Source organism: Anguilla rostrata, chromosome 4 (assembly GCF_018555375.3).
Source record: "Anguilla rostrata isolate EN2019 chromosome 4, ASM1855537v3, whole genome shotgun sequence".
NCBI lineage: Eukaryota > Metazoa > Chordata > Actinopteri > Anguilliformes > Anguillidae > Anguilla > Anguilla rostrata.
Window position 1 is genome coordinate 1,179,179 of NC_057936.1, and position 24,806 is coordinate 1,203,984.

The following is a 24,806-nucleotide window of genomic DNA, read 5'->3' on the forward strand; positions in this document are numbered from 1 at the left end:
TTGCCTGGTCAGAGACTCCCAGTGGCCCGAAACCTCATTGACACCACAATGAAAATTAAAAGGTCTGCGTCCTGGGCATTTCAGCCATTAACTAGACTCAGTCATCAGGCTCGTAACCGTACGGTGTCACGAGAGAGAAGAGAACAGACTCCCTGATGTGAGAAAGGTCCACCTGACTTCTGGGGAAGAACTTTGCCAACGGAACAGTGGGGAGCCGCTGCTCCTGATGAACGCTTATCCAGCGCACATCGCGCTCCACTAGGGGGCAGAAGCTCAAACCCGCACAGCTGCTGATCCACAGTGGAACACCGGCTAAAGCTCGCCAGGACCAATCGGATTGCGGGAAACTAAATCTCACACACCGTAACATCCCTTTAACTTCCCCTGGAGTTGCCCTGGCCACATGCAGCAGAGAGAGCAGGCCCTGAGGCAGGTCCAGCCCCTAACTCAGGGAGATTAAGGACTGCTCTTCTCCTCTTTCTGGACCGCTCTGTACACAGCCTTCCTCCTTTCACATCTAAGGTTGCCATGGCGTTTGCAAGCACCTACTGTAAGTTCCAGAAGCTTCCACTAAGGGCAGGACCAGAGAAACCTGATGCGGGACTATGTTCACAGGCCTGAGGAGGCTCTGCGTGGCCGCAGGCGGTAGAGGAGCTCACCGAAAACCTCCAAAGCCCGGACCCGGCAGGTCGTGAGCCAAGCGGGACGGGGAATCCGAAACGCACCTGGGCTCCAGCCAGGATGGGACGGGTTCGAGTCAGCCACAGCACCTGGGCTCCAGCCAGGATGGGACGGGTTCGAGTCAGCCACAGCACCTGGGCTCCAGCCAGGATGGGACGGGTTCGAGTCAGCCACAGTTCTGCATAGTACTGCTCCGCTAGTTTCCCTTCAAGCAGACAGCTGTTGTGGGTGTGAGATACAATATATATATAATATTTTAATGGGCACTAAATGTGCAAATAAACCTGACTATTTATTTTTTTTTATTTTTTTTTTAAATGTCAAACATAGTTTTGCAATTATTCTGAATATATTTCATACTTCAGTGAAATTCCAGCTGCATACACACTTTCATTAACTTTTCTAAAAATACTGATACACTGCATGCGTCTGTACACACACACACACACACAATGGACATAATTGCCTGATATTTTTAAAAACCATCAAAAAATGACATTTGTTTCCATGGAAACTCTTGGGAAAAGATCCAAGTAAACAGTAGCTATGGAGATGCAGAATGCAAAGGTGTGACAGACTGTATGGCACAGAACTTCATGTTCCCAGATCCCCATATTTTTATAACAAATACATTTCATTCCATTTGCCAATATATAAATATTCTGACTATCACAAAGAATCTTTTAACAGTTAACAGTTCTGTCCACTGTCAAACACATTAACCTCATTTTGAATGTAGCCTAGAAACATACAGCCAGCCAAGAGAAACACAGCTCAAACAGAGAAACACGGCCCAAACACAGAGAAACACACAGCCCACAAAGAGAAACACAGCTCACAGAGAAACACACAGGCCAAACACAGAGAAACACACAGCCCACAAAGAGAAACACAGCTCAAACAGAAACACACAGGCCAAACACAGAGAAACACAGCTCAAACAGAGAAACACAGCTCAAACACAGAGAAACACACAGCTCAAACAAAGAGAAACACAGCTTACAGAGAAACACACAGCTCAAACAGAAACACACAAACCAAACACAGAAAAACACAGCTCACAGAGAAACACACAGCCCAAACACAGAGAAACACACAGCCCAAACACAGAAAAACACAGCTCAAACACAGAGAAACACATAGCCCAAACACAGAGAAACACACAAACCAAACACACAGCCCAAACAGAGAAACACAGCCCAAACACAGCTCAAACACAGAGAAAAACACAGCTCAAACACAGAGAAATAGCCTCTCACACACAAGGCACGTTCAAAAGGCTGAAGGTTCGAGGACGGGGTAAACACAAACTTTTATCTTCTTTGCGGCAACTTTTCTTTTCCACAGGCGCACACACTAATCCAGCTCCGGTGACCTGGACACACGCCGACCTACGCAAGCATCTGAAATATATTTTGGGGATTTTAAACATCCACTGAACGGTGAACTGCACTGCTTACAAGCCAGAGAACGAAAGCTCGTCTGCGTTTGCAAAACCAAAGAGCGCTGTTTTTAGTGGAGACAGGGACACGCTGTGTTTCATGGTAACATCAGCGAAGTATTTAATGGGTACTGTGCCTGCCGCTAATGGATGGCTGCTCATTTGGTCTTCAGTCTAAAAGGCCACGAAGACATTAGAGAGCAGGTCGAGTTGTCACAAACACACCCGCAAAAACAGACAAATGTGTTATATTGATATTTGCAGCACCCAGCGCCCAGACAGCCACAGAAGGCTCTATATTAAAACACAGAGCAGGAAAGTGCCTTCAATGGCAGCCTAACAGCACAAGACCAGGTCAGGGGAATGTGAGCAGGTATGAAAGTGCAGCACACGTGACAGACCATAGCCACGGCAACGGGTGGGCAGCTGCTCCCGTACCTGCAGCTCGGTCCCCTGCAGTCTGCAGTATGGCCTACCAAGGGCTCAAAATGTCACCTACCTGCTCAGTATGGTCTACCAAGTGTTCAAAATGTAATCTTCCTGCTCAGTATGGTCTACCAAGCGCTCAAAATGTAACCTACCTACTCAGTATGGTCTACCAAGTGTTCAAAATGTAATCTTCCTGCTCAGTATGGTCTACCAAGCGCTCAAAATGTAACCTACCTGCTCAGTATGGCCTACCAAGTGCTCAAAATGTAACCAACCCACTCAGTATGGTCTACCAAGTGTTCAAAATGTAATCTTCCTGCTCAGTATGGTCTACCAAGCGCTCAAAATGTAACCTACCTGCTCAGTATGGCCTACCAAGTGCTCAAAATGTAACCAACCCACTCAGTATGGTCTACCAAGTGCTCAAAATGTAACCTACCTACTCAGTATGGTCTACCAAGTGTTCAAAATGTAACCTACCCACTCAGTATGGTCTACCAAGTGCTCAAAATGTAACCTACCCACTCAGTATGGCCTACCAAGCGCTCAAAATGTAACCTTCCTACTCAGTATGGCCTACCAAGTGCTCAAAATGTAACCTACCTACTCAGTATGGCCTACCAAGTGCTCAAAATGTAACCTACCCACTCAGTATGGCCTACCAAGTGCTCAAAATGTAACCTACCTACTCAGTATGGTCTACCAAGTGCTCAAAATGTAACCTACCTGCTCAGTATGGCCTACCAAGTGCTCAAAATGTAACCTACCTACTCAGTATGGCCTACCAAGCGCTCAAAATGTAACCTACCTACTCAGTATGGCCTACCAAGTGCTCAAAATGTAACCTACCTACTCAATATGGTCTACCAAGTGCTCAAAATGCAACCTACCTGCTCAGTATGGTCTACCAAGTGCTCAAAATGTAACCTACCCACTCAGTATGGCCTACTGAGGGCTCAAAATGCAACCTACCTGCTCAGTATGGTCTACCAAGTGCTCAAAATGTAACCTACCCACTCAGTATGGCCTACTGAGGGCTCAAAATGCAACCTACCTGCTCAGTATGGTCTACCAAGTGCTCAAAATGCAACCTACCCACTCAGTATGGCCTACCGAGCGCTCAAAATGCAACCTACCTACTCAGTATGGTCTACTGAGGGCTCAAAATGTAACCTACCTACTCAGTATGGCCTACCAAGCGCTCAAAATGTAACCTTCCTACTCAGTATGGTCTACTGAGGGCTCAAAAACTGATTGATTTATCAATGAGGGATGATGAATTAATGGACTGATTACATAACAGACTTTCCTTTTCACACAGAGAATATTAATCCCGTTAATACTGTTGATGTGCTGAATTTGACATCTTATATTTTATAACCAACATTTTAGAAGACACAGTAGTGTGCACTACTTCCAGGTTCAGAGATGTTTGGTTGGCCGGTCCGTTCCTAATGTTGAGGTTCTAGTGCAACAGTAACCAACCGCTCTGATGTTTTTGTGCCAGTATCTCTTCTAGTGTAAAAAATCACCAAGATTGGAATGACATCAGCAGTTATCATGCCAAGTGCATCTCACAGTTATCTTGGCTAGCCACACACTGGCTAATACTGGCTATATTTTTATTTCTAAGAAAGTTACAAGTACAAATGTTGAATGAAAGCAGGCTGTGATATTTTTAGTAAAACTTTAAATATAGAGAAGTCATTATGCAATAATGCTCCAACCACGAGTAAAATATATCTCCTTATTTATTACATGGTCATAATGTAATAATGGATATAAAAGATTTTTTTTCATATTTCTAAAAAATAAACTACGTAATAATAGTGCTTTTCCAATGTGTTTTATAAACACATTCAAATCATTCATTTCATGGTGTCTGTCTTCATTTGTAATGCTAAATATACATGACCATTTACTAGAAGTACTGATATGGTGTCCAGTAAGTTTTTTTCTGCAAAGGGAATTTTTTTTTTTTGGCTGGACCGCAACAGCGGGGCCAGCCCTACAAACGCGAATGTCTGTGACTGACTGACTGACAGACTGAGTGACTGAGTGACTGAGTGACTGAGTGACTGAGTGACTGAGTGACTGAGTGACTGAGTGACTGAGTGACTGAGTGACTGACTGACTGACTGACTGACTGACTGACTGACTGACTGACTGAGTGACTGAGTGACTGAGTGAGTGAGTGACTGAGTGACTGACTGAGTGACTAACTGACAGTTACACCATGGGTCGGCCGGATCACGCGTCAGGTCCAGCCATACACTAGGTTTTAACCTGGTCTTGTTTATACGAATTGTTGGAGCAGAAACAGGTCTACTTTGTGAGTCACCAAACAAAACCCCTGACCCTGCACCAGTGAGAGTCCATTATTGCTCATTCTCAGCAAAGGTCAGTAATGTTAAAAAAAAAAAGAAGAAGAAAGAAACTAAAACCAATTCTTACACGTCCTACAGTCAATTCATTATTGTCAGTATTGCAAAGCCAAACACTGATTTTGAAATGGTTAGTCAGATCACATAACTGAAAAGGGGCAGTCACCTCGCAAATGAAAAGAATGATATCTCATACCCTGACATTTGCGATGTTTTCCCACCTTAAAGAACAGCAGCGGTACTGTACTTCGGAGGTTGTGTGGAATAGGGTAATCTGGGTTAAGGCAGGTACGTGCCAGGGCACAGTTAATCCATCCGCTGTGTCCACGTGCCTTCGATTCGTTCTCAGCGCACTGCATTACCCAGGGGGCCGTGCGGAACGGCTGAGTCAGCGCATGTAGAACCACAAGAAGGCTGACTTCAGCATAAAGTCACTGGAAATCTCCTCATCCACAAATTAATATGGTATGACAATGGAGCAAGAGTCCGCTTGCGGGGAAACCTTGAAAAATGTCCAGTATAATCAATAGCAGTTTTACAAATTCAGCCACATCCATCTAACAATGCAGCGGCTATTCAGCAGTACTGGGTGACTAGAGATAGCTGGAGTTAGATGGGGATAGATGGGAATAGATGGGAATAAATGGGGATAGATTGTGATTGATGGGGATAGAGGGAACCAGCTTGGTTCATGAAATGTGTGTTTTGCAAGTCAGGGAAAAGAAATTGCAAGAAGAGCTGCATTTCAGTCCAGTTTTTTTTAAAATAAATTTTGAATGATCTGCAGTACAGGGGCTGAAGGTTGGTGCATGTGGCTGGCCTGGTTGTAAGCAACAATTACGCAATTCAGATAGCATTGACACTAATTTAGTGAATTGTACAAAGGACACCTGCCCCCCTCGCCCAAATTCCTCATTGTCGCAGACTTCAAATTCATGGTTGTAGGCAGGACAGAAAAATGCATCATGGGAAATGTAGTTCTGGTAATGCTGAACACAACGAAAAATGTATTTTCTTTAATTTTGGCCGAAACAATTCTTTATATCCGCAAAAATATATTTAAATAGTCGCACACACGATAATGGCGAGGGACGATGCACCGGAATATTCTCCAAGCGGAATGCACACCTGCCTTCTGAGCACCAGACAGAAGGCTTCAGCGACTGTCTGAGGACAGCACTGGTTCAGACTCCTTAATAAGATCAGCCCAATGCAGCACGCAGGATTACACGTTAACAAAAGTGCAACAACCCGCTTCCCTACGCAGAAAAAAGACAAAAAAAAGAAAAGCGAAAGGAGGAGTCTGCGGCCATTGTCAGGTCCGTCTGAATGGCGGCCAGACCGCGGATCAGAGCCGCTTGTTCTATTCTCCCCGACTCCATTCAGCCTTCACCCCCGACCCGTCAGACAGGAAGGGCCCCCCCGCCAGGTGGCCCGGCCCCGCCATTCAGGGGGCAGCTGGCCCCCGTCCACCGTTGCCGTAGTGAACGCCATGCATCGCTACCGCGCTTTGAACGCGCTAAGCGTCAGAGCCGCCGGGCCGCGGATCCCCGCTTTCTTCCCACCGAGATTCCCCGCGCCAGACGCTCGTCTGAAATTCTCCACGCCCGACGCCCCGGTCTCCCCCTGCTCTCGCACGCCGAGCCCCTCTCAAAGCGAGAGCGCCGAGCCTTCGAGACAGAAGCACCGCTAGCAGAAACGGGGAAGCGTCAGTCAGCAGCGGCTTCAAACGCGCTTCTTCAGCCCTGGCGCCACGCTACACAGCTGCCCTTCACTCGGAAGGTCAGGTAGGTCAACAAGTTTGATTTTGTTTACGTGACGGGCGCCTCTATTTAGGAGTGAAAACGGCTCGACCCTTAAACGAACTCAGCTACTCGGAATGCGAGGCGTTCAAACCAGGTTGTTTTTTTTCGTCTTTTCGCAGAATTGGCCGCTGTATGTTTTTACCCGCTATGTTCAAGTTATTTTCTCAGTACTGTAAAATAAATATAGAAAAAAAAATGTTTTGCTATACCCACAGCTTTCATAGAAGTGTTTTCAACACGAGTCTGCAGGTAAACTAAATGTGGTCAAATTCTAATCTTGGAATATCTACATTATTCGGAATACCTGGGACAGTAGCTTTTACATCTACATTAAAATGCCTATCAAAATCCCTTTTTCTTAAAAAATACGAATCTCCTGTTAGAATTTTTCAACAATACTAGGAAATTGTTTTTTTAAAATTATTATTATTATACCATAAATGCAATTAAATGTTTTTTACCACAAAAAAAATACCGAATCTGGTATTGCATTTTGGTAACAACGGTTTACGGTAAAGAATTCTATGCATAGATTGTATAGATCAGAACTTTTGTGGCTTGGAGGTTCCAGGCTGTCAGTGCTTTGGACACAAGAGGTACAGTTCCTAGTTCAAACTGAAACACCAGATACATCCTTGTGAGATATAGGCTCCCAGGCTGATGGACCATGGCATTAACAAAACAATAACACAGAGCACTCAGAGCAGGAAAATGTTTCAATACATACCGTTCTTGAGTGGTCCTTGTGTACAAGCCATTTTTCCAGCACGCACAAAAAAGCAAAAGTTCAGCTGAGGTGAATCAGGAGGCTGATGGTTCCAGGTTAATGCCGCACTGAGTCCATTCACTGCTCTTCAGATTTGTCATCAATGACGAACATCATTTTTAAGAGTTAAAACATCAAAAGATGCCGAACATGCAAAAGCATTAATACTGCCTATACTGTAATCAAAAAATACCTGAAATATGTGCTTGAAAGGTCAATTAGAATAGAGTAATATAATTAATATTAGCTGAAGGAAAATAGAAAAAATATCCATTACATACAACGATTCTAGTTTAATTTTAAAAGCGTTAATATCGCCACAATTTGTGTCGAAATAAAAAATGTAAAAAACAAAATAAATCAAAGATTCATTACGATTAGATTCAGGTGTTTACAGGTATGGCATCATAACACAAAAACAAAATTAGCCTGATCGATTATCAGCAATGTTGCACCTAAAGCCAGTCAGCCAACTCCTCACCGAAAAAACAGCATTAACCAAAAAATGACTGACCAAAATACCAAAAAATAAATAAATAAATAAACTGGCATCTGCATTAACCAAAATATTTCCCTGAAGCACAGAGTGCGTATTAATGAGTGTTTCCCAGCGCCTGACACGGCGTGTAGCTGACGCAACGCGAGACACGGGACAATGAGAGCCTGGAGCCGCCGCCGCCGCCACTGCCGCCGCCACGCCGACCCGACAGCGCTGCCAGATTTCCAAAATGCCAGCACTCGCTACACGACCGCAACCAGCGCTCCTGCGGCGGGACCGTGCCGACACCCCCGCCGACGAGGCGGCTAGGAGCGCCCCGTTTCGTCACCGACACAACACCCCCCGAGCTAGCGTCCCATATCTCAGCTAAAGTTAGAATCGCTCCGCAAATTTACGCTAGAAAAATAAAATAAAATAAAATAATACACGCGCAACGTTTCTTTAGCATGAGCCACAGCTGCCGGAAGGGCACTCCTGCAGAGCTGGGGGGGGCAAGGGGGGGGGGGGAGGTTAAACCGCAACGAGCGCTCTGCCACGAGCACACCAGCACGCCATTTTCTCGCCACATCCCCGCACCCCCCCCCCCTCTTTTTTCCACCCAAAAAAATCGCTTAACTTCCTGCTCGCCAGAAAGGCGTTTTTCTAAGGACAGGGGAGAAACATTAGGACGCTCGTGACGAAAAGGCCATTGTCTGAAGACTTACCCCGGGGTCAAACAGAAAGGGCCCGAAACCTGCCAAAGACTATCGACCACGTCCGGAGGCACCACCTGCGGACACAGAACAAAAAAAAAAAAAAAAGAAAGACAGTTTGTGACAAAGCTGACGCGGCGGAGTCTCGCAGGACCCAAATCAGTTGTGACATTTTTCATTTATTTGTAAATGGCTCTTTGGCGGCCCCGGCGCTGGGGAGGACAGGCGGGCTCGCGCGGGACGGGCGAGACGCAGGCGAAATGGGGGAGCCCTGACAGCCCCTCTAATGAGATTCCACATTAAAGGCCGCTCGCTCACACGCGCCGGCGCGCCCTTCACTTTCAATCCACCCTCCCGGTCATTCGGAAACCGTTAACCCCCCGAAAAACTGAACTAACCCTTCCCTCGACGGCGTCCCGCTCCCGACGTCTCCCCCGTTACAGGGTTCCATTAAATCAGAGCCCAAACGCCCCCGTGTCCCGGGAACTCTCTGCGAGCGAATTTCATCAGACGTAAAAGGGAAGCGATGTAGGTACTTACAATGTTTAATATAAATTAAAACCCAAATGCATTCTTAATGTTTAAAGCAAAGAGAACCGCAAAGCGATGGAGCTGCTTTAGGCTCGGTTTAGACGGCAAACATCTCACCAACAATGGCGGTGCAGCGCAATTATTTTGAAAGCATAAATCAGGACAGAATGTCCAGTTTCAAAGGCAATCGCTGGGCTTAAATACAGAAGGGAAATAAAGCTTCATATACAATGAAGGACAGACCCACATAGCAGAGTATCCTGTTTAAATACAGTATTTACCCCCCACGCCCCCCAATAAACACACACACCTTCAGCCCAGTTTCTGGGATCTCTCAGGATACTGTCATACAAACCACACCAAATACTTAAGCGTTGTCAATTAAAATATGTATCCAGTTAGAATCTGGATACATTTTTCATTCTCTGGAATAAATAAATTTTGTAGCATTTTTGTGAAAATGAAACCCCTGGGAGATTGGGAGATTCAAAAGCACAACAGGGGGTCAAAACAGCCCTGTCCTCACAAAGCTGTTTAAAGTGAGCGTTCATGAAGTCTGTTTCCAAAGAAAGACGAGCGTAGAGACTGAGCAGCCATGCAAACTGTTCCGTCTGAATGTGATCAAACGCATCCAGCAAGCTGGGGCACAACAAAGGGCATCCAGCGCTGGCTATTTAACGCCAGCATGCACATTTCTGTACGCTGGGCTTCTAAAAAAGTCCATTCAGCTGCTGCTTAATACACATTTCCTCCTGCAGTGCAATATATACTGTGGAACATGTGTTCAAAGCGGCAGTAACATCATTTATCTGTTTATTGATTAAGGAAAAATCGTCTCGGACACGATGCTCTCCCTCCCTGGTTAAAAACGGCTAATTTCTGAGTTTATCGCAGAGACTGCAGCCCGTGATCGATTCTCTGAAAATTAAACTGATGGTTAAGAGGAATTTAAAAAATCTATCACACCAAAACAAGGCATTAGATTACAGAAAGGCCCCCGCTGTGACAGGGCGTGGGGTAGTCCTGTAGCTCTCCTGTGCAACAGCTCTCCACTGCTGCAGGTCTTCCACCCCATCAAACGCGAGTGAAAACTCCTGTCATCACAATCAAGGTTTCTAAACACCGGCCATGCATATTCCATCACAAAGATTTACATCTGGGTTCCAGCAGCCACGTATAAAACTAATCAACCGTTTCCCTTCTTCGGCGAAGTCATTTTACCTCTGCTTCCATCAAGCACATCAAATAAATATTAATAAAACGCTCCCCTTTGTGTTATCGTTTTATGGGAAATTGGTTTTTATCACAATTTTATCGTTTGAAATTGGCCGACTGTTTTCCACGGATGTTCATTTCTGCGGTGCGGTGTGGAGCGGTTCAGTGTGGTGCGCAGTTGTGGTGCGGTGCTGTTGGGGTGCGGTGTGGTTTGGTGCGGTTCAGTGTGGTGCGGTGTGGTGCGGTTGTGGTGCAGTGCGGTTCGGTTGTGGTGCAGTGCGGTTCGGTGCAGTGCGGTCGGGTCGGTTGTGGTGTGGTTTGGTGCAGTGCGGTGTGGTTTGGTGCGGTGCTGTTGGGGTGCAGTGCGGTACGGTTCAGTTGTGGTGCGGTTGTGGTGCGGTTGTGGTGCAGTGCGGTTCAGTTGTGGTGCGGTTGTGGTGCGGTTTGGTGCAGTGCGGTTGTGGTGCAGTGCGGTCGGTGCGGTTGTGGTGTGGTTTGGTGCAGTGCGGTTCGGTGCGGTTCGGTGCGGTTTGGTGCGGTGCGGTGCGGTGCGGTGCGGTTGTGGTGTCTGTTTGCGGAGACGGATGTCATTAATGGAAAGGTGATGAAACAGAGGAGGTGAGGCTCACAATAGGAACACCTCAGCTTCAAAATCCCTCTGCATTTACAAAGCTTCAGAGAAACATGTTACCTGACCGGCCCTACTCCTGCATGAAGGTCTAGCACCCTTTTGCATCACCTCAGTAAAAAAAATAACATTAAACAATGACTTCTGCAGCCTTCATTTAATTTAAATAAACATAGTAGGATGTCTCCAGTCAACTGTATCCAGGGCAACAGAACATTACACTCTGTGTGTGTCAGGTGACCTTCAAAGTGCCCAGCTTTAGCCGCAGAATGTTCTAGCAGGGCAGCAGACAGTGCATGTGCAGTGACTTATGCACTTAATTAAGCCAAGGTAATTTCCCTTCTACATATCACGTCTCCCTCAAAGTGCTCAATAATCCATCCCAGCCTGCCAGTCTAAATTTAGCCTGAAGACAGAAAAGGATTTGGCCACTTATTAATTTTAAATATATATATACACACAATGGTGTTCCATGCCAACTCGAGAGCCTCTTCAGTTAAATAACATAATAAAACGGCACCATAAAAAAACAGATTGCAAAAAGAAGAGAAACACGGTCCCAGAGGATTTCTCTGCAATCGCATCTTTCCGATTCTGAGCCTCAGAATAAATCACTTTGTCACAAGAGGACAGAAGCATTTGAAAAGAGAGACGCGTTCCATAATAACCGCCGTTCCCGCGCCTCGGTCGGGCCGTTTGTTTGGAGGGCTTCAGCCGGCACCGCAGACTCCAAACAAAAAAAGCCAAAAGCAAAACGATGGAGATCAGCGCCATCGCTGAGAACGGCAGCGGGGAATCGACCTTCATCTTTCAAGAGCATCGATGTGCCGCTATCACTCCACTATATTATGTCACTATAAACGCGAATACTTTTCTTTTTCAAATCAAACTGACAAATTCTTTTTAAGTGAAGTTGTAAAATGTAGAAGCCCATAGCAGAAATAAAAAGGGAAAGCGCAGCTTTTGGATATGGGAGTATGTAAAAAGCAACAGAACTCGCGGTCCAGGTCATACTCTGCACAAGCAGGTCAAAGGCCTGGCCTCGATAAGCAGGGGTCCATAACGGCACACCCACAAAACACACTCCAATGCAGATGTAAATCATTCAGCTTCAGGAGTGGGGTTCTGCTAGTTCAGCAATCACAACAAAAAATTATAAATAGTGTGTCTGCATGACAAACGGTTGGCTAAAATCTGTCTATTAACTAAATTGGACTATTTAATGATTACAGAATTCACGTCAATATTGCCTCACGAGTATATTTATTTTACTTAAAAATGAATATAAATATATATATAGTATAAGGGAAGCTAAACTCAGTAACACATTGATGAACTGCAGGTTACCTGTGTAAATGCAAGCAAGGCTGTCGTCTTGCAGGAGATACAATATGAATAAAAAATAAATACAAATATATACAATATAAACATGAATAAATAGAAACAGCAACAACTCATGAAAGAATTCCAGAATACCTACGGCAATTCTAAGAGTCCTAGGTAAAGTGTGATTTTTACATTGAAATATTTTAACTTTTTTATTTTATATTAGCATGCGCTGCTGAGAAACTGCAGCTTTGTTGTAAATACTGGTTGCCATGTCCCAGCATGCTCTCTGTTAATAGATGTGGTATGGCTATATCCTAGTATACTCTCTGTTAAAAAAGTGTTATGGCTATATCCTAGCATGCTCTCTCCTAACATACATTGCACAGCAATGTCCCAGCATGCTCTCTGCCAACAGACATTGTACAGCAATGTACCAGCATGCTCTGTGTTGACAGATGTGGTACGGCTATATCCCAGCATGCTCTCTCTGAACAGACGTGGTACAGCCATGTCCCAGCATGCCCTCTGCCAACAGACATTGTACAGCCATGTCCCAGCATGCTCTCTGCCAACAGACATTGTACAGCCATGTCCCAGCATGCTCTCTGCTTACAGATGTTGTACAGCCATGTCCCAGCATGCTCTCTGCTTACAGATGTTGTACAGCCATGTCCCAGCATGCTCTCTGCTTACAGATGTTGTACAGCCATGTCCCAGCATGCTCTCTGCTTACAAATGTTGTACAGCCATGTCCCAGCATGTCTGCTCATTGTCGCTGTAGCATTAGATTTGTACAGCACTCCCAGGATTGTCTGCACTAGCTCTGGATTAAACAGTGTTTTTACAGGAGGGCAGAGAGAATCTCAGCAGAAATGACTTTTCCTTTCCAGTAGTTTAGAAAACTGTTCAACGCAAGTAGGAAGTGAAGTGGAAATTCAGGGTTTAAATTAGTTTTAAAAAAGTAGTAAATTGTAATTTTCCTTATAATTATGTAAGTAAAGTGTTTTTTAAATGACTATTGGCTAGCCAGTTACCAAGCTACTAATTATATATTATAATTTTTATATTCATTTTAAAAATCACAGTAGCCTAAAAATATTTATATATACACTTTATTATAATTTACACATACTTAGTAACGCGAAACCTTTGAAAACATGAATACGCTGGATAACAAAAGATGACCTTGTTCACCGAATTATTGTTATTCATTATTGTTGCAGTTCATGAAAGTGTTCCTTTGTGCTTTTAGCAGATCTCATACACGCGGTTTGGGTCTCGTGCATTTTATGTCGTCTCCTGGCTTCGTCTTGGTCTTGCAAGTATCGGTCAAATCCCGCCTCTAACAGAGTTTAGCGCTGTCAGCAGGCTGATCCTCCATTTTGTGTTTGTATTCTTTTCTGGGCTCCTTGTAAGCAAACACCAATATCAAAATAAATTAATGTCTGCTTAGGCTGTTTATTTATTTATTGTTTTGTATTTTTTGCCCCTTTCATCGATACCCTTAACATCTCTTCGAATCTTAACTTAAAAAAAAAAAAAAAAAAACATTTGTTTTTTTGAAGAAACCCATTGAATAGTACCATCGTGCAAACACAAAATTAAATGCCACATTCTAAACAATACAATTAAAAAGAAATAAACCAAATTAATGACAGGTACAGTTTTCATTTGGCAAAAATACTGGACTGGGTGGGGGCAGCCCGTGTGCAGGGAGGGGTAGTAGCCCGTTGGGTGGGATAAATATGGCCGGGACACACACACACCATCAATCACTCACCGATCTCAACCAATCAATGATTTTGTTGTGGAAAGCAGGACCTGTGATTGGTTCAGACAGTGGCTGACGCTCATTACGAGGTTCACCCACCTCTGCAGCAGCCTGCGTGGAACCCTGACTGCGCCACGGAGAACTGCAGAGCTGCAGCGTCGCATTAAGAGGGAGGGGCCTCCTCAGCCCGTCACACAGAGAGCGCAGCTGCGCAGCTGTGACACGCCTGTCCGTGTTGTAAATGCAGAAAACTGCGCAGAGCCAGAGCTGTATGCGCAAATGCGCAGAATCCAAACCGTTGCACATGCAGAATCTAAACCATTCTCTGCGCAGAAGCCAAACGGTCATTGTTGCACTTGATGATAGGGACAAGCAGCTAATCACCACCAAATCGAGAAGTATGAAATATGCTAACAAGATGGCAGGCAGTCTACTAGAAGAGATGCATAAGTAGAAGTATATTCTTATCTTTAAAAAAAGCTTTAGTGTTTATTAACATGTACGGTATTGATCTCCAATTAATCCTGACAGTAGCAAGCCAGGTGATGTCCTCATCAGAATTATAATAGCAGCTGGTTATCTGTGGACAATACTTTCTGTGTGAGATTCTGCCCATAGTCCGCGTGACATCATTCTGTGAGCTGGACCTTACAGGAAGCTGAGGAGCTGTGTCTGAGCACGCACTTCCTGTGTGAGACCCCGCCCATAGTCTGTATGACATCATTCTGTGAGCTGGTCCTTACAGGAAGCTGAGGAGCTGTGTCTGAGCGCACGCTTCCTGTGTGAGACCCCGCCCATAGTCCGTATGACATCATTCTGTGAGCTGGTCCTTACAGGAAGCTGAGGAGCTGTGTCTGAGCGCACTTCCTGTGTGAGACCCGCCATAGTCCAGCAGGAATCATTCTGTAGCTGGACTTAAGAAGCTAGGACTGTTTACACGCACTGTGAGACCCCGCCCATGTCTGCGTGACATTATTCTGTCTGACACAGGCAGCTGAGGAGCGGTGGCGAGTTCCTGTGAAGCCATAGTCAGAATCATTCTGGAGCTGGACTTCAGGAAGCTGAGGATTGTGAGCGACCTTCCTGTGTGAGACCCCGCCCAGTCTGTATGACATCATTCTGTGAGCTGGACCTTACAGGAAGCTGAGGAGCTGTGTCTGAGCGCACGGTTCCTGTGTGAGACCCCGCCCATAGTCTGTATGACATCATTCTGTGAGCTGGACCTTACAGGAAGCTGAGGAGCTGTGTCTGAGCACGCACTTCCTGTGTGAGACCCCGCCCATAGTCTGTATGACATCATTCTGTGAGCTGGACCTTACAGGAAGCTGAGGAGCTGTGTCTGAGCACGCACTTCCTGTGTGAGCCTGGCAGGGTATAGCAGGGTGTTCTCCTGCTAGATAATAACGAACGCAGAAGATCAGATCGCCCTCGCCGTGCTGTCTGGGAACTTCCTGTCTGTAACAGCGCCAGGTATGCCAGGGTGGCAGGGGTTTAAAAGCAGGTCAGATTTTTCCGGAAGGCGGATCGCCTGAGCGTGACGGATTTGAGGAATCCTTCCTCTCCCCATCCTTCCTGGGAAACATCCGACAGACGAGCTCAGCATGTCTATACACATTACTGACATTAAAAGAACCCTAAATTCCATCAAAACTGACAAATTGTATGAATAGAAAAGGTTGTTTTTTTAAGGTTTTATGGCGATGGTTTTCCTTCAGATCAGCTTTGGTAGTTGTGGTTAAGGCTGGGGAGGTTAAGGCCTGTAAAATACTCATATTTCTCCACTTGTATTTTGTCTCAGTCACACAGTCTTTGTAACAGGTTGCCATGTTCTATGACAAGCAAACGCATTCCCTGCCTCTTAAATGGAAGCGGTTTCTTCATAAAGTGCAGCGCGAAAGCTATTAACTGAGAAAGCAAATCTGAACCATTGTTCACTCTGAAATGAAGACACATTCATCCATACTGCGTGATTGGTGGCAAATTAATTCTTCTCTTTGTCATAACCGATAATAAAGGAAGTGGACCCAGCTTTTTGCGTTTTATGACAAAGAGGCTTCAAAATAAATGCTTGGATTAAAAAGCGGTGACTGCTTATCGCACCAACACGCAGGACCCAGAGACAAAACTGCTTCCAATTAAAATCAAAATGCAGTTAAATTCCCTCTGTGAGAAAATGAATTTACAAGATAAGAATTACAGAAGCAGCCTTCTGAAGTTATTACCCCACAAAATGAGCATTCCTCTTCTTCTGTTGACGGATGCCACATTAGCTCTCATGAGAAAGCAGCGCACATTCTCAAACACGCATTGAAATAATTGGATTATTTCATCCCCTTTTCATTTTAGAAATCTGTTAAACATTTTAAATGTTGCGTTTGAAGAAGCACTGTCCATAAACGTATTATTAAATAATAAAAGCTTTTGTTTTGGCTCTAGTGTAAATATCCAATTAATCAAGTACTCTTCAGGGCAACCTTAAAAGATGATCATATAACTTTTCTATACATTGACCGTTTGCATTGCAAATCACATGGAGTGACCTTAATGGGTGTTGAGAGATTTAGCAAGCAGAGTGCATGCTGGGACATGTGCTGCACCACATCTGAGATTTGATCCTGTCCAAAACGTAAGCGGATGTTCTGTTGTGTCGCGTTTAGTGCATTTGTACATACGTCATTTTTTCTATCCATGTCATGCCAATGAACCTCAGCAATGTTTAAAAAAAGGAAAACGTGTCGCACCAGTGACTGGAGACAAAAGCTCTCGTCGACAATTCAAGAGCACTGCAAGAAACCAGAGCCACAGAAGATTCCAACATGAAAATTAAATACTGCACTTGACTGTGCTTGGCCTGCTAAAACGCTGACGAATGCTCGGGCATCTTAAAATTTACTCTAGTGGGGGGGGAAAAAGACCTGTGCTTCCTGATAATTACCTGCAAGGATAATTAAGCTTTTTAAACCCGCAACACTCTTCTGATTCAGGTTAACTTGAGCGATACAAAAAAAAAAAAGTGTTCAGATACAAATTGCAAAAGCTTAAGCGGTTGTGAGGGGAGTGACCTTGGTGTTAAATTGGCCAGAAACCCCCCCGTCCCCCCCGATGAAGTATTCCTGGTATTACCCCCCCCCCAGCTCTTCTCTTCACATTTTCATGGGTGATCGGGAGGGTGTAATTTTCCCTCTTTCACATGGGTGCGGCTCAGTGGAGTAAAAGTTGCGGGGACAGCGATCGTATTTACTTCCCCAAATCTCTGGAACGTGTGGATATAAATGAGAAGACGGCTTTTTAAAATGTTTTCTCTCCTCCCCCGTTTCTCCTGCCAGTCAGGCTCAGTGATCAGAGGCTGATTCTCTGTGATGGATGAGGCAAACGCAGCCAGGTGTGCGCTACCTGTGTGACGTCAGCACCTGCTGCTTCTCACACTGCAGCAGCACAGATGTGAGTCAGACACTTCATGTGCAGCTCGACAGGTGGACCTGCAGGTGACCGACTGACCAGCATGGGGGCGATAAGATACTGCCATCCCAGCCGACTGGAACCATCCCCGCGAACACAAAACGCTCTCTAAAATGTTGCGTACTGCCATGTAGTGACAATGTTCTAACATTGACAAAACAATCCAGTGACATTGAGTGAACATTTAGCATTTTACCTGGGATGCCTAATCTGAAGCAATAGCCAATTATGAAACATCCAGTAGAGCTCACAGCCAATCAACAAAGGCACAGACCAGACCTGACACCAACCAGAGGGTTCCATCCACACACTGGAGCAGAGCCTTAACAGATACCAGACCATGGGGCCCATCCACACACTGGAACAGAGCCTTAACAGATACCAGACCATGGGGCCCATCCACACACTGGAACAGAGCCTTAACAGATACCAGACCATGGGGCCCATCCACACACTGGGGCAGAGGCTTAACAGATACCAGACCATGGGGCCCATCCACACACTGGAACAGAGCCTTAACAGATACCAGACCATGGGGCCCATCCACACACTGGAACAGAGCCTTTACAGATAACAGACCATGGGGCCTTAGCAGGATAAGCCACCCAGCAGCCCAGCAGAAGCCCTTTCTGAGGGCAGACTGCAGGGAAGCTGAACCTCAGCAGGCTTTGGGGCTGTCAAATTTACAGCAGCCTCCATCAAAAAGGCATTTCAATTTCTTATTTAGATTCACTATGGCTGTCGATACAATCGGAAGATTAATGGCCCTAGAGGAGAATTAATTGGCAACTCCCGTTTGAACATAAATTGTTTAATTTCAGTTCATTTATCTATGCCAATACTGCCATTGATCACCATTTATTCTACCGTGTCCTTTGAACGCGGCTACAAATAAAAATAAAAAGCGGCCAACTTGATAAAGTGAGCACTTCCCCCCCCATCATTATCAACAGCGATCTCTTACATTGTTTTTCCATATCCCCAGAAAAATCGGTGTCGCAGACAGGCAGCAGGCGGGCAGGCGGCAGGCGGGCAGGCGGGCAGACGGGCAGACGGGCAGACGGGCAGACGGGCAGACAAACGGGCAGGCAGACGGGCAGGTGGGCAGACAGATGGGCAGATAGACGGGCAGACGGGCAGGCAGACGGGCAGATGGACAGAAGGATAGACAGGCAGGCATACAGACATGCAGGCAGACGGACAGACAGACTGGGCATAGTACATTACCTTCACCCTACCTTATCAAAGAGATAAAGTCTTGGGACATGGTTTCAGAATATATTTAGATGTTTTTCCTAACTACAATTTTTAAAGGTAGAAGTCCAGTATAATAGTTAAATATATCTGAAGGTCTTTTTTTAAACATCTGAAATAGACCGCTCCATGAAAATGGGATCATTCAAAGATGTAATTATTCAAAATATACTTTGAGCGGGCCCACTCTAGGCTGCTTTTGGCAGTGTAACTAATAATTATTATCCTTTTTTGTAATTTGTTTCACTACTAAAGGGAGAAAATATTCATCCTTTCAGATTTGTAGACTCAAGACATTTCCCATGACGGTTTGAGGACAGAAGGACAGCCGAGTGCTCCAGCGACCTTTCCATGACTTTACAGGACGATGTCGAGAGGCATTAATTACGAAATAAATTAAATCTGCCTCCCTTTGGCCCCCGCACGTTACCCCCTGGTGGTTCAGAGAGGTTCCACACAGAGAGAGGTTAAATGCAGGCTGACCTGTCGCTGTGGGGCGTTCCGAACGGTTCTAGAACCTTCTGGAATGACCATGTTCTACACGCCAATGAGCACATACTGTACAGTGGACATGTTCTGTCGTTGACATGCAACTGTGGTCATGTGACCACCACAGAGAGGGGTAAAGTCCAGGTCAATTCAGCACCCTTTCAGACCACATCATCACGCATTTTAATGAGATCTGGCACGCTGATTTGGTCTAATAAGAAACCCCTGGAATCAAAATTATACTCATATTGGATACTGGGAGACATGGGCTAACAAATTTTGGGCCAAATAGCACAACTTCATGGTTTCATCTGCATCTACATTACGGTCTTTTCCAGCTTAACCCCAAAACAAAAGGTATCAGAGTTATTAGTGATTCTATGACAATGTAGTCCAAAAGGCTGTTGAACTGATCTGGCCGTACCAAGATCTTTTGATTTCAGTTAATGCACCTTACCAGATTTTTTTATGCTTGCACTGGTTGCAGACCAATACATTTTCAAACAATTTATCAGATCTCTGAAAATTTGTGACGCTCTATGAAATCTGAGACTCTCTCCATAAAAAACTGTGTATAGCTGAGACAACCATGCAGCAAACAGGTCTTGTGTAGTTTTAGAGCTGCTGAATTGCTTTCTGAGCAGCAGTGAAAACCACCGGTAAGAATCTGCATTCCAGAAGCGACAGGCTTAGAGGCCTAGTTCTGAATTGCTGAAGAGAAACAGACAAGGGGACAGATGCCTTTTTCCTCAAAATGCCGCTTGCAACATCCGTCCAGAACCCAATCATAATCAGGCGCTCACAAATACACAGTCTACTGTTGGCATGAGGTGCTGACTTCTCACACAGATTTCCCCTCTCATCATCAGTGTGGACAGAACACTCTCCACCTGAACAGACAGTCTGTACATGCACGTGGTTCCATCTCATCAAAAAGCCATTACCAGCCTAATTTTCTCATTCTGTTTTAACGGAATGCGAAAAAAAAATGCGTTTTAACATATACTATTTCAGACAGCTGAAAATCTGCAGTTAAAAAGTTTCCCTAAAGTGACTAGTTTTCACAGTTCTGCCTTTTCTCTGATGGTGTTCCTGGGGACTGAATTTTAAAATTCCAAAAACTGACTGCAGTACATCTATACATTCCACTCAGGGCCTGGTAGCTTCTTTCTACCACAAATTCACACGTTAAACAAAATAAATTCTTCCGTCTAACTAGAATCGACGTTAGAGTGTTACTTTTGATCATATTTTTTTATCCACTGAAAATGTTGTGGCTTGTTACGCTTTTAAATGTGCATGATTCGACCCATTTAACCCCTTTTCAGCACTTACACTTACTTCAGAAATGACTGATGAGTATGAGCCCACATAATGGGGGTAAGGTCTGCCGTGTCAGGAATCTCAGGGCTGCGGCGTCTGCTTGTGTTCCAACACTTAAGTGCTTCATTTAAGTGCTAGATTGGCTGTGGAGACCGCACACCTTATTTCCAAGGTTTAGGCTGGCTGCAGCATGAACAGAAGCCATGGAAACCTGCAGTCACAGCACCCCCTTCAGGACTGGAGTTAAACCCGCAGACACTGCGGCCCTCCAGGACTGGAGTTAAACCCGCAGACACTGCGGCCCTCCAGGACTGGAGTTAAACCCGCAGACACTGCGGCCCTCCAGGACTGGAGTTAAACCCGCAGACACTGCGGCCCTCCAGGACTGGAGTTAAACCTGCAGACGCTGCGGCCCTCCAGGACCAAAATTAACTGGAGTTAAACCTGTGGACACTGAGGCCCTCCTCTAAACAAAAATCAAATCAGGAGTACATGGTACTGTGCTAAGTTTGGGTGTCAAAACAAACACACCATCATTCCAAACGGAGATCATCAAAAGGCCTCTCAGAAGAGATGCCCTCCTGGACAGAGAGCCCAAAGACGATCGGCCCACTCATTCAAGAGCAACTAAACCATAATATAAATGGTGCATGTTATGACTGATCAGAGCCAGCTGCACCCGCCCCGTGGACAAATTCTAATAGAGGCGGAGTTGTAGGATCACTGACCTATCACACGAAAGGAAAGGATTCAGAGTAAATTACACCTCCGAAAATAAAACAAATATTCAAAATACCACTGCAAAGGTTTGAGTGGCGTAATCTCTGAGCTGTGTAAGGAGAGGTTAAATGGCTTCAGAGAAGGCAGTAATTACTCAAATCGAGTGTTAGTGTTAGTGTAAGAGAAATTTCTGGAATTTCGGACCAGAATTGAGCCCCACGGAATTCATACCCAGGGCCGTGCCGTGACTGTTTATAGGGTGGACGTTCGAGGGCAGGAAAGGAAAACCCAATTTTTTGCATCGACACCTTTCTGTACAAACACTGCAGCTGTTAGATACTGTGCTGTCGTTTAAGTATATCCTACCTTATCAAGTAGCACTTGGACAATAAAAAGTGGACTTTGATACCAAAAGGAACTTTATATAGTTATTTACTTTGGTTGAAATATTATTATTATTATTTTCATTTGAGTGGGTAATTCTGTCCTGTTTCTGTTGTGAGGGAACAGAAAGCAGTTTTTCCTCGTTAAAGCTCATGGAGACTTACTTTGGGTCGAGCTTTACCCGTTAAGGTTGTTTAATGAAGGAAAGGCCAGAGACTCTGTGGCTGACAAGACAACACCTGAGGCCCTTCTGCTACACACCTGGATCCAGGTGCAAAAACTCATTATTTCCGTTCTAAGCCATACAGCGTGCTCATTGATTCTCTTTAAAAAGACTTCCCAACCACAGGCAGTGTCGTACAGTAGGAGAGCAATAGAGGAGTCACTAAAAAATGTCCATGATTAAATTATGCCTAAATTATGAGGATACCTACAGCACTACAATCTCCATTAATAAAAATAATGGAAATAATTCCAAGGAGCCCAGTGAAGCCACACACACACACACACACACACACACACACACACACACACACACAACAACACAACCACCTCCCCATCCCACACACATCAACCATCCCCCCCACCACCCCACACCCGCTGCACGTTTGTTCTTATCGCTGCCCACTGTCACTGTGCAAAGGATATGGCCCATATACACTCAGAGATTTTGACTATGCATACAAACAATTTATAGAGCTGAAAAGGAACATATCTGTGACACAACTTCAAAAAAAAAAAAGTAACTCAAAGTACTGTCACATGATCAGAACCCATTGGTCATGCTCCATTTAGTGCAAAATATTTAGCAAACAAAGCTAGTACTAATGTTTCCTGTGCTCACAAACAAATACATAAATACATAAATAAGCAGGTCGGAAATAAATTGAGCGAAATGCCAAATAATTCATAGTTCAAGGACTCTGGCGCTTCGCTTTATTGTATAATAATTGGACTCCCTAGTGAGTAAGAGTGTTAACCTAAATTCTGATAAAAAGCTGTCACTTTTAATAGCTGCCAATTTTCAAAAGGACGTGCAATACATCACGTATAGCACAGAGGCCGCGCTGCAGTTAAGGGTGATTTACACTGAATAATGAGGTGGGCAACATTACGGTGTCGTCTATTTAAAGCGCAGTCGCACCGGAAGGTGTGTTTTGCTCATTATAATCCGCGCTGTTCTGTCACGGTCTCGCGCACGGAGGCGTGCGTATGCCGCGTGTGTACCGCGCGCACGGACACAAGAGAAGCTACACGCGACTACAGCGTCATACCTTTTAAAATGCCAATGGCCTACTCTGTAAATCGCAACACCGTGTGAATACACAAGTGTAACACAACCCGATCTTAATAAAACCCAATTGCCAATGAAACGGACGGGGCTATTTCTAAGGCTGGCAAATCCAGGTGTCACAATACTGTTAGGCCATGCCAATTAAGCCACATCAAAACACATACAATTTGAACTCAGAACTGCCAATCAATATTGAGGTCGGTATTCTATATCCTCAAAAAGAAAAGGATGAGAAAATACACCTCAGTAAATGGAAATGTAATATTTTAGACATTGCAAAATAAACAGTATGTCCTACATAAAGATGACACGTCCTTATTGTTAGTCTGCTCAGACGTCATTGTATCTTGCATGTTTGTGTTCGGTAACATAGCCCGTTTCCACTCTCATTCTCCTTGAGTTACCTTTCAAACCACGTGACTGACTTTAAGCCACCACAATGTTTAAGAGCCTTTTAAATAAAATAAATATTCTGTCTGTTTCCACCATGAGTTCCAAAACAGGTTACTCTGATTTATGTGCGCATTAGCTAATTTTATCTCTGAACAGCGAACAGGTAGGATATAGCTACTGCACCAGGTAGGCTACTTCCGAGCACGCCATGAAAGCAAACGGCTTCAAACGCAGAATGTTACGTTTGCCCGAGTTTAAAATGCAAGACGGCGTTGCACGCGATGCCAAGTTTGAAGTTCAACAAAGGGGGGTGGATTTCTGGAAGCTGCAAACCGAAACTAAAACAACTTCTGTAAAGTTTTTTGTTTGTTCGCGTTTTCACAAACAAACACAGTTGTACTGAACCCTGTTGCACGCTTTTCCACGGAATGCCCATCAAGCATAGCAGCCGTGGAAGGGTAGAGGAGTATCAGGTAACGTACCGACCGGCCAGCCTACTTCCTACAACGAAAGTGAAACCTCCGTCGGAGTCCAGCTCGGTCAGTTTGATTCGCAAAACGCTGTAAAACACGTTTTCGTCATAGAAAGCTAACGTACTCTTATTCTTTATTCGTCCTTTTTCAAAACTTACCTTCAACCAGTCGATTTGTCCCATTCTTCATTTTCAAGTTAGGCTACTTCAGAAATTCTCGATGTTTAACGTACTGTGACGCACCCTACGTTTTAGACGTTTTGTGAGGGGGGGAAAAAGGCTTCCTTCATAAGAGCGACTGTCTGCTCCAGCTATTTCAACCCCTGGCTATACGAACTTCACGCTATCTGCTTTATGACCTTTAAAACAAAACGCGCGAGGTCAGTCATCAAGTGAGTTTGCGATACCCTACACATTTCATTTTCAGCAAGTTTTAAATAAAATTGTTTTATATGGTAACATTTTAATTCTCGTGTTTCTGTGACAAGCAATGTAAAAATGTATGATATTAGGAAATGCCCTTACTATTATTATAGGGTAATATATATTAATAAAAAATAATTGTACCGTCCTTTGTCTTGTTTTTAATGTGTACATGTTTTGATGAAAAATTCCCTCCATGTGTCAGAGTTTCCTGAAGTTAACCACAAAAAAAAAATCTTATCATGGATGAAGCATATTTCATGCATATTTGAGATTTGGATCTCAAATACTTTCTAAAGCCCTATTCGCACGGGACTAGTATTACCTGGGGACCTCTAGTAACTTGTAATAATTGCGGCGGTCGTCTGTGATCTTAATCCCGTGCGAATCTGCCATGTCCCTAATTTGTAAAGTAAAAATTCCA

The 24,806-nt window shown here is 44.6% G+C and overlaps 1 protein-coding gene across 2 annotated transcripts in view; it reads right to left on the reverse strand.

Annotated features, from left to right (window-relative positions):
- Positions 1-24,336, reverse strand: part of LOC135252177 (inactive N-acetylated-alpha-linked acidic dipeptidase-like protein 2) — a 329,826-nt gene extending 305,490 nt beyond the window's left edge. Inside the window, exons 1-2 of one of the 2 annotated variants that reach the window (XM_064329977.1) lie at positions 24,119-24,336; positions 8,710-8,774 (exon numbers count right to left, since the gene is read on the reverse strand). Coding sequence is in view for 1 of the 2 variants with exons in the window: in XM_064329975.1 (XP_064186045.1) it covers positions 24,119-24,149 (31 nt within the window). In the remaining variant the exon portion in view is untranslated. The remainder of the gene's footprint in view (positions 1-8,709; positions 8,775-24,118) is intronic. The other variant, XM_064329975.1, reaches the window with a different exon arrangement.
- Between the last annotated feature and the right edge of the window lie 470 nt (positions 24,337-24,806).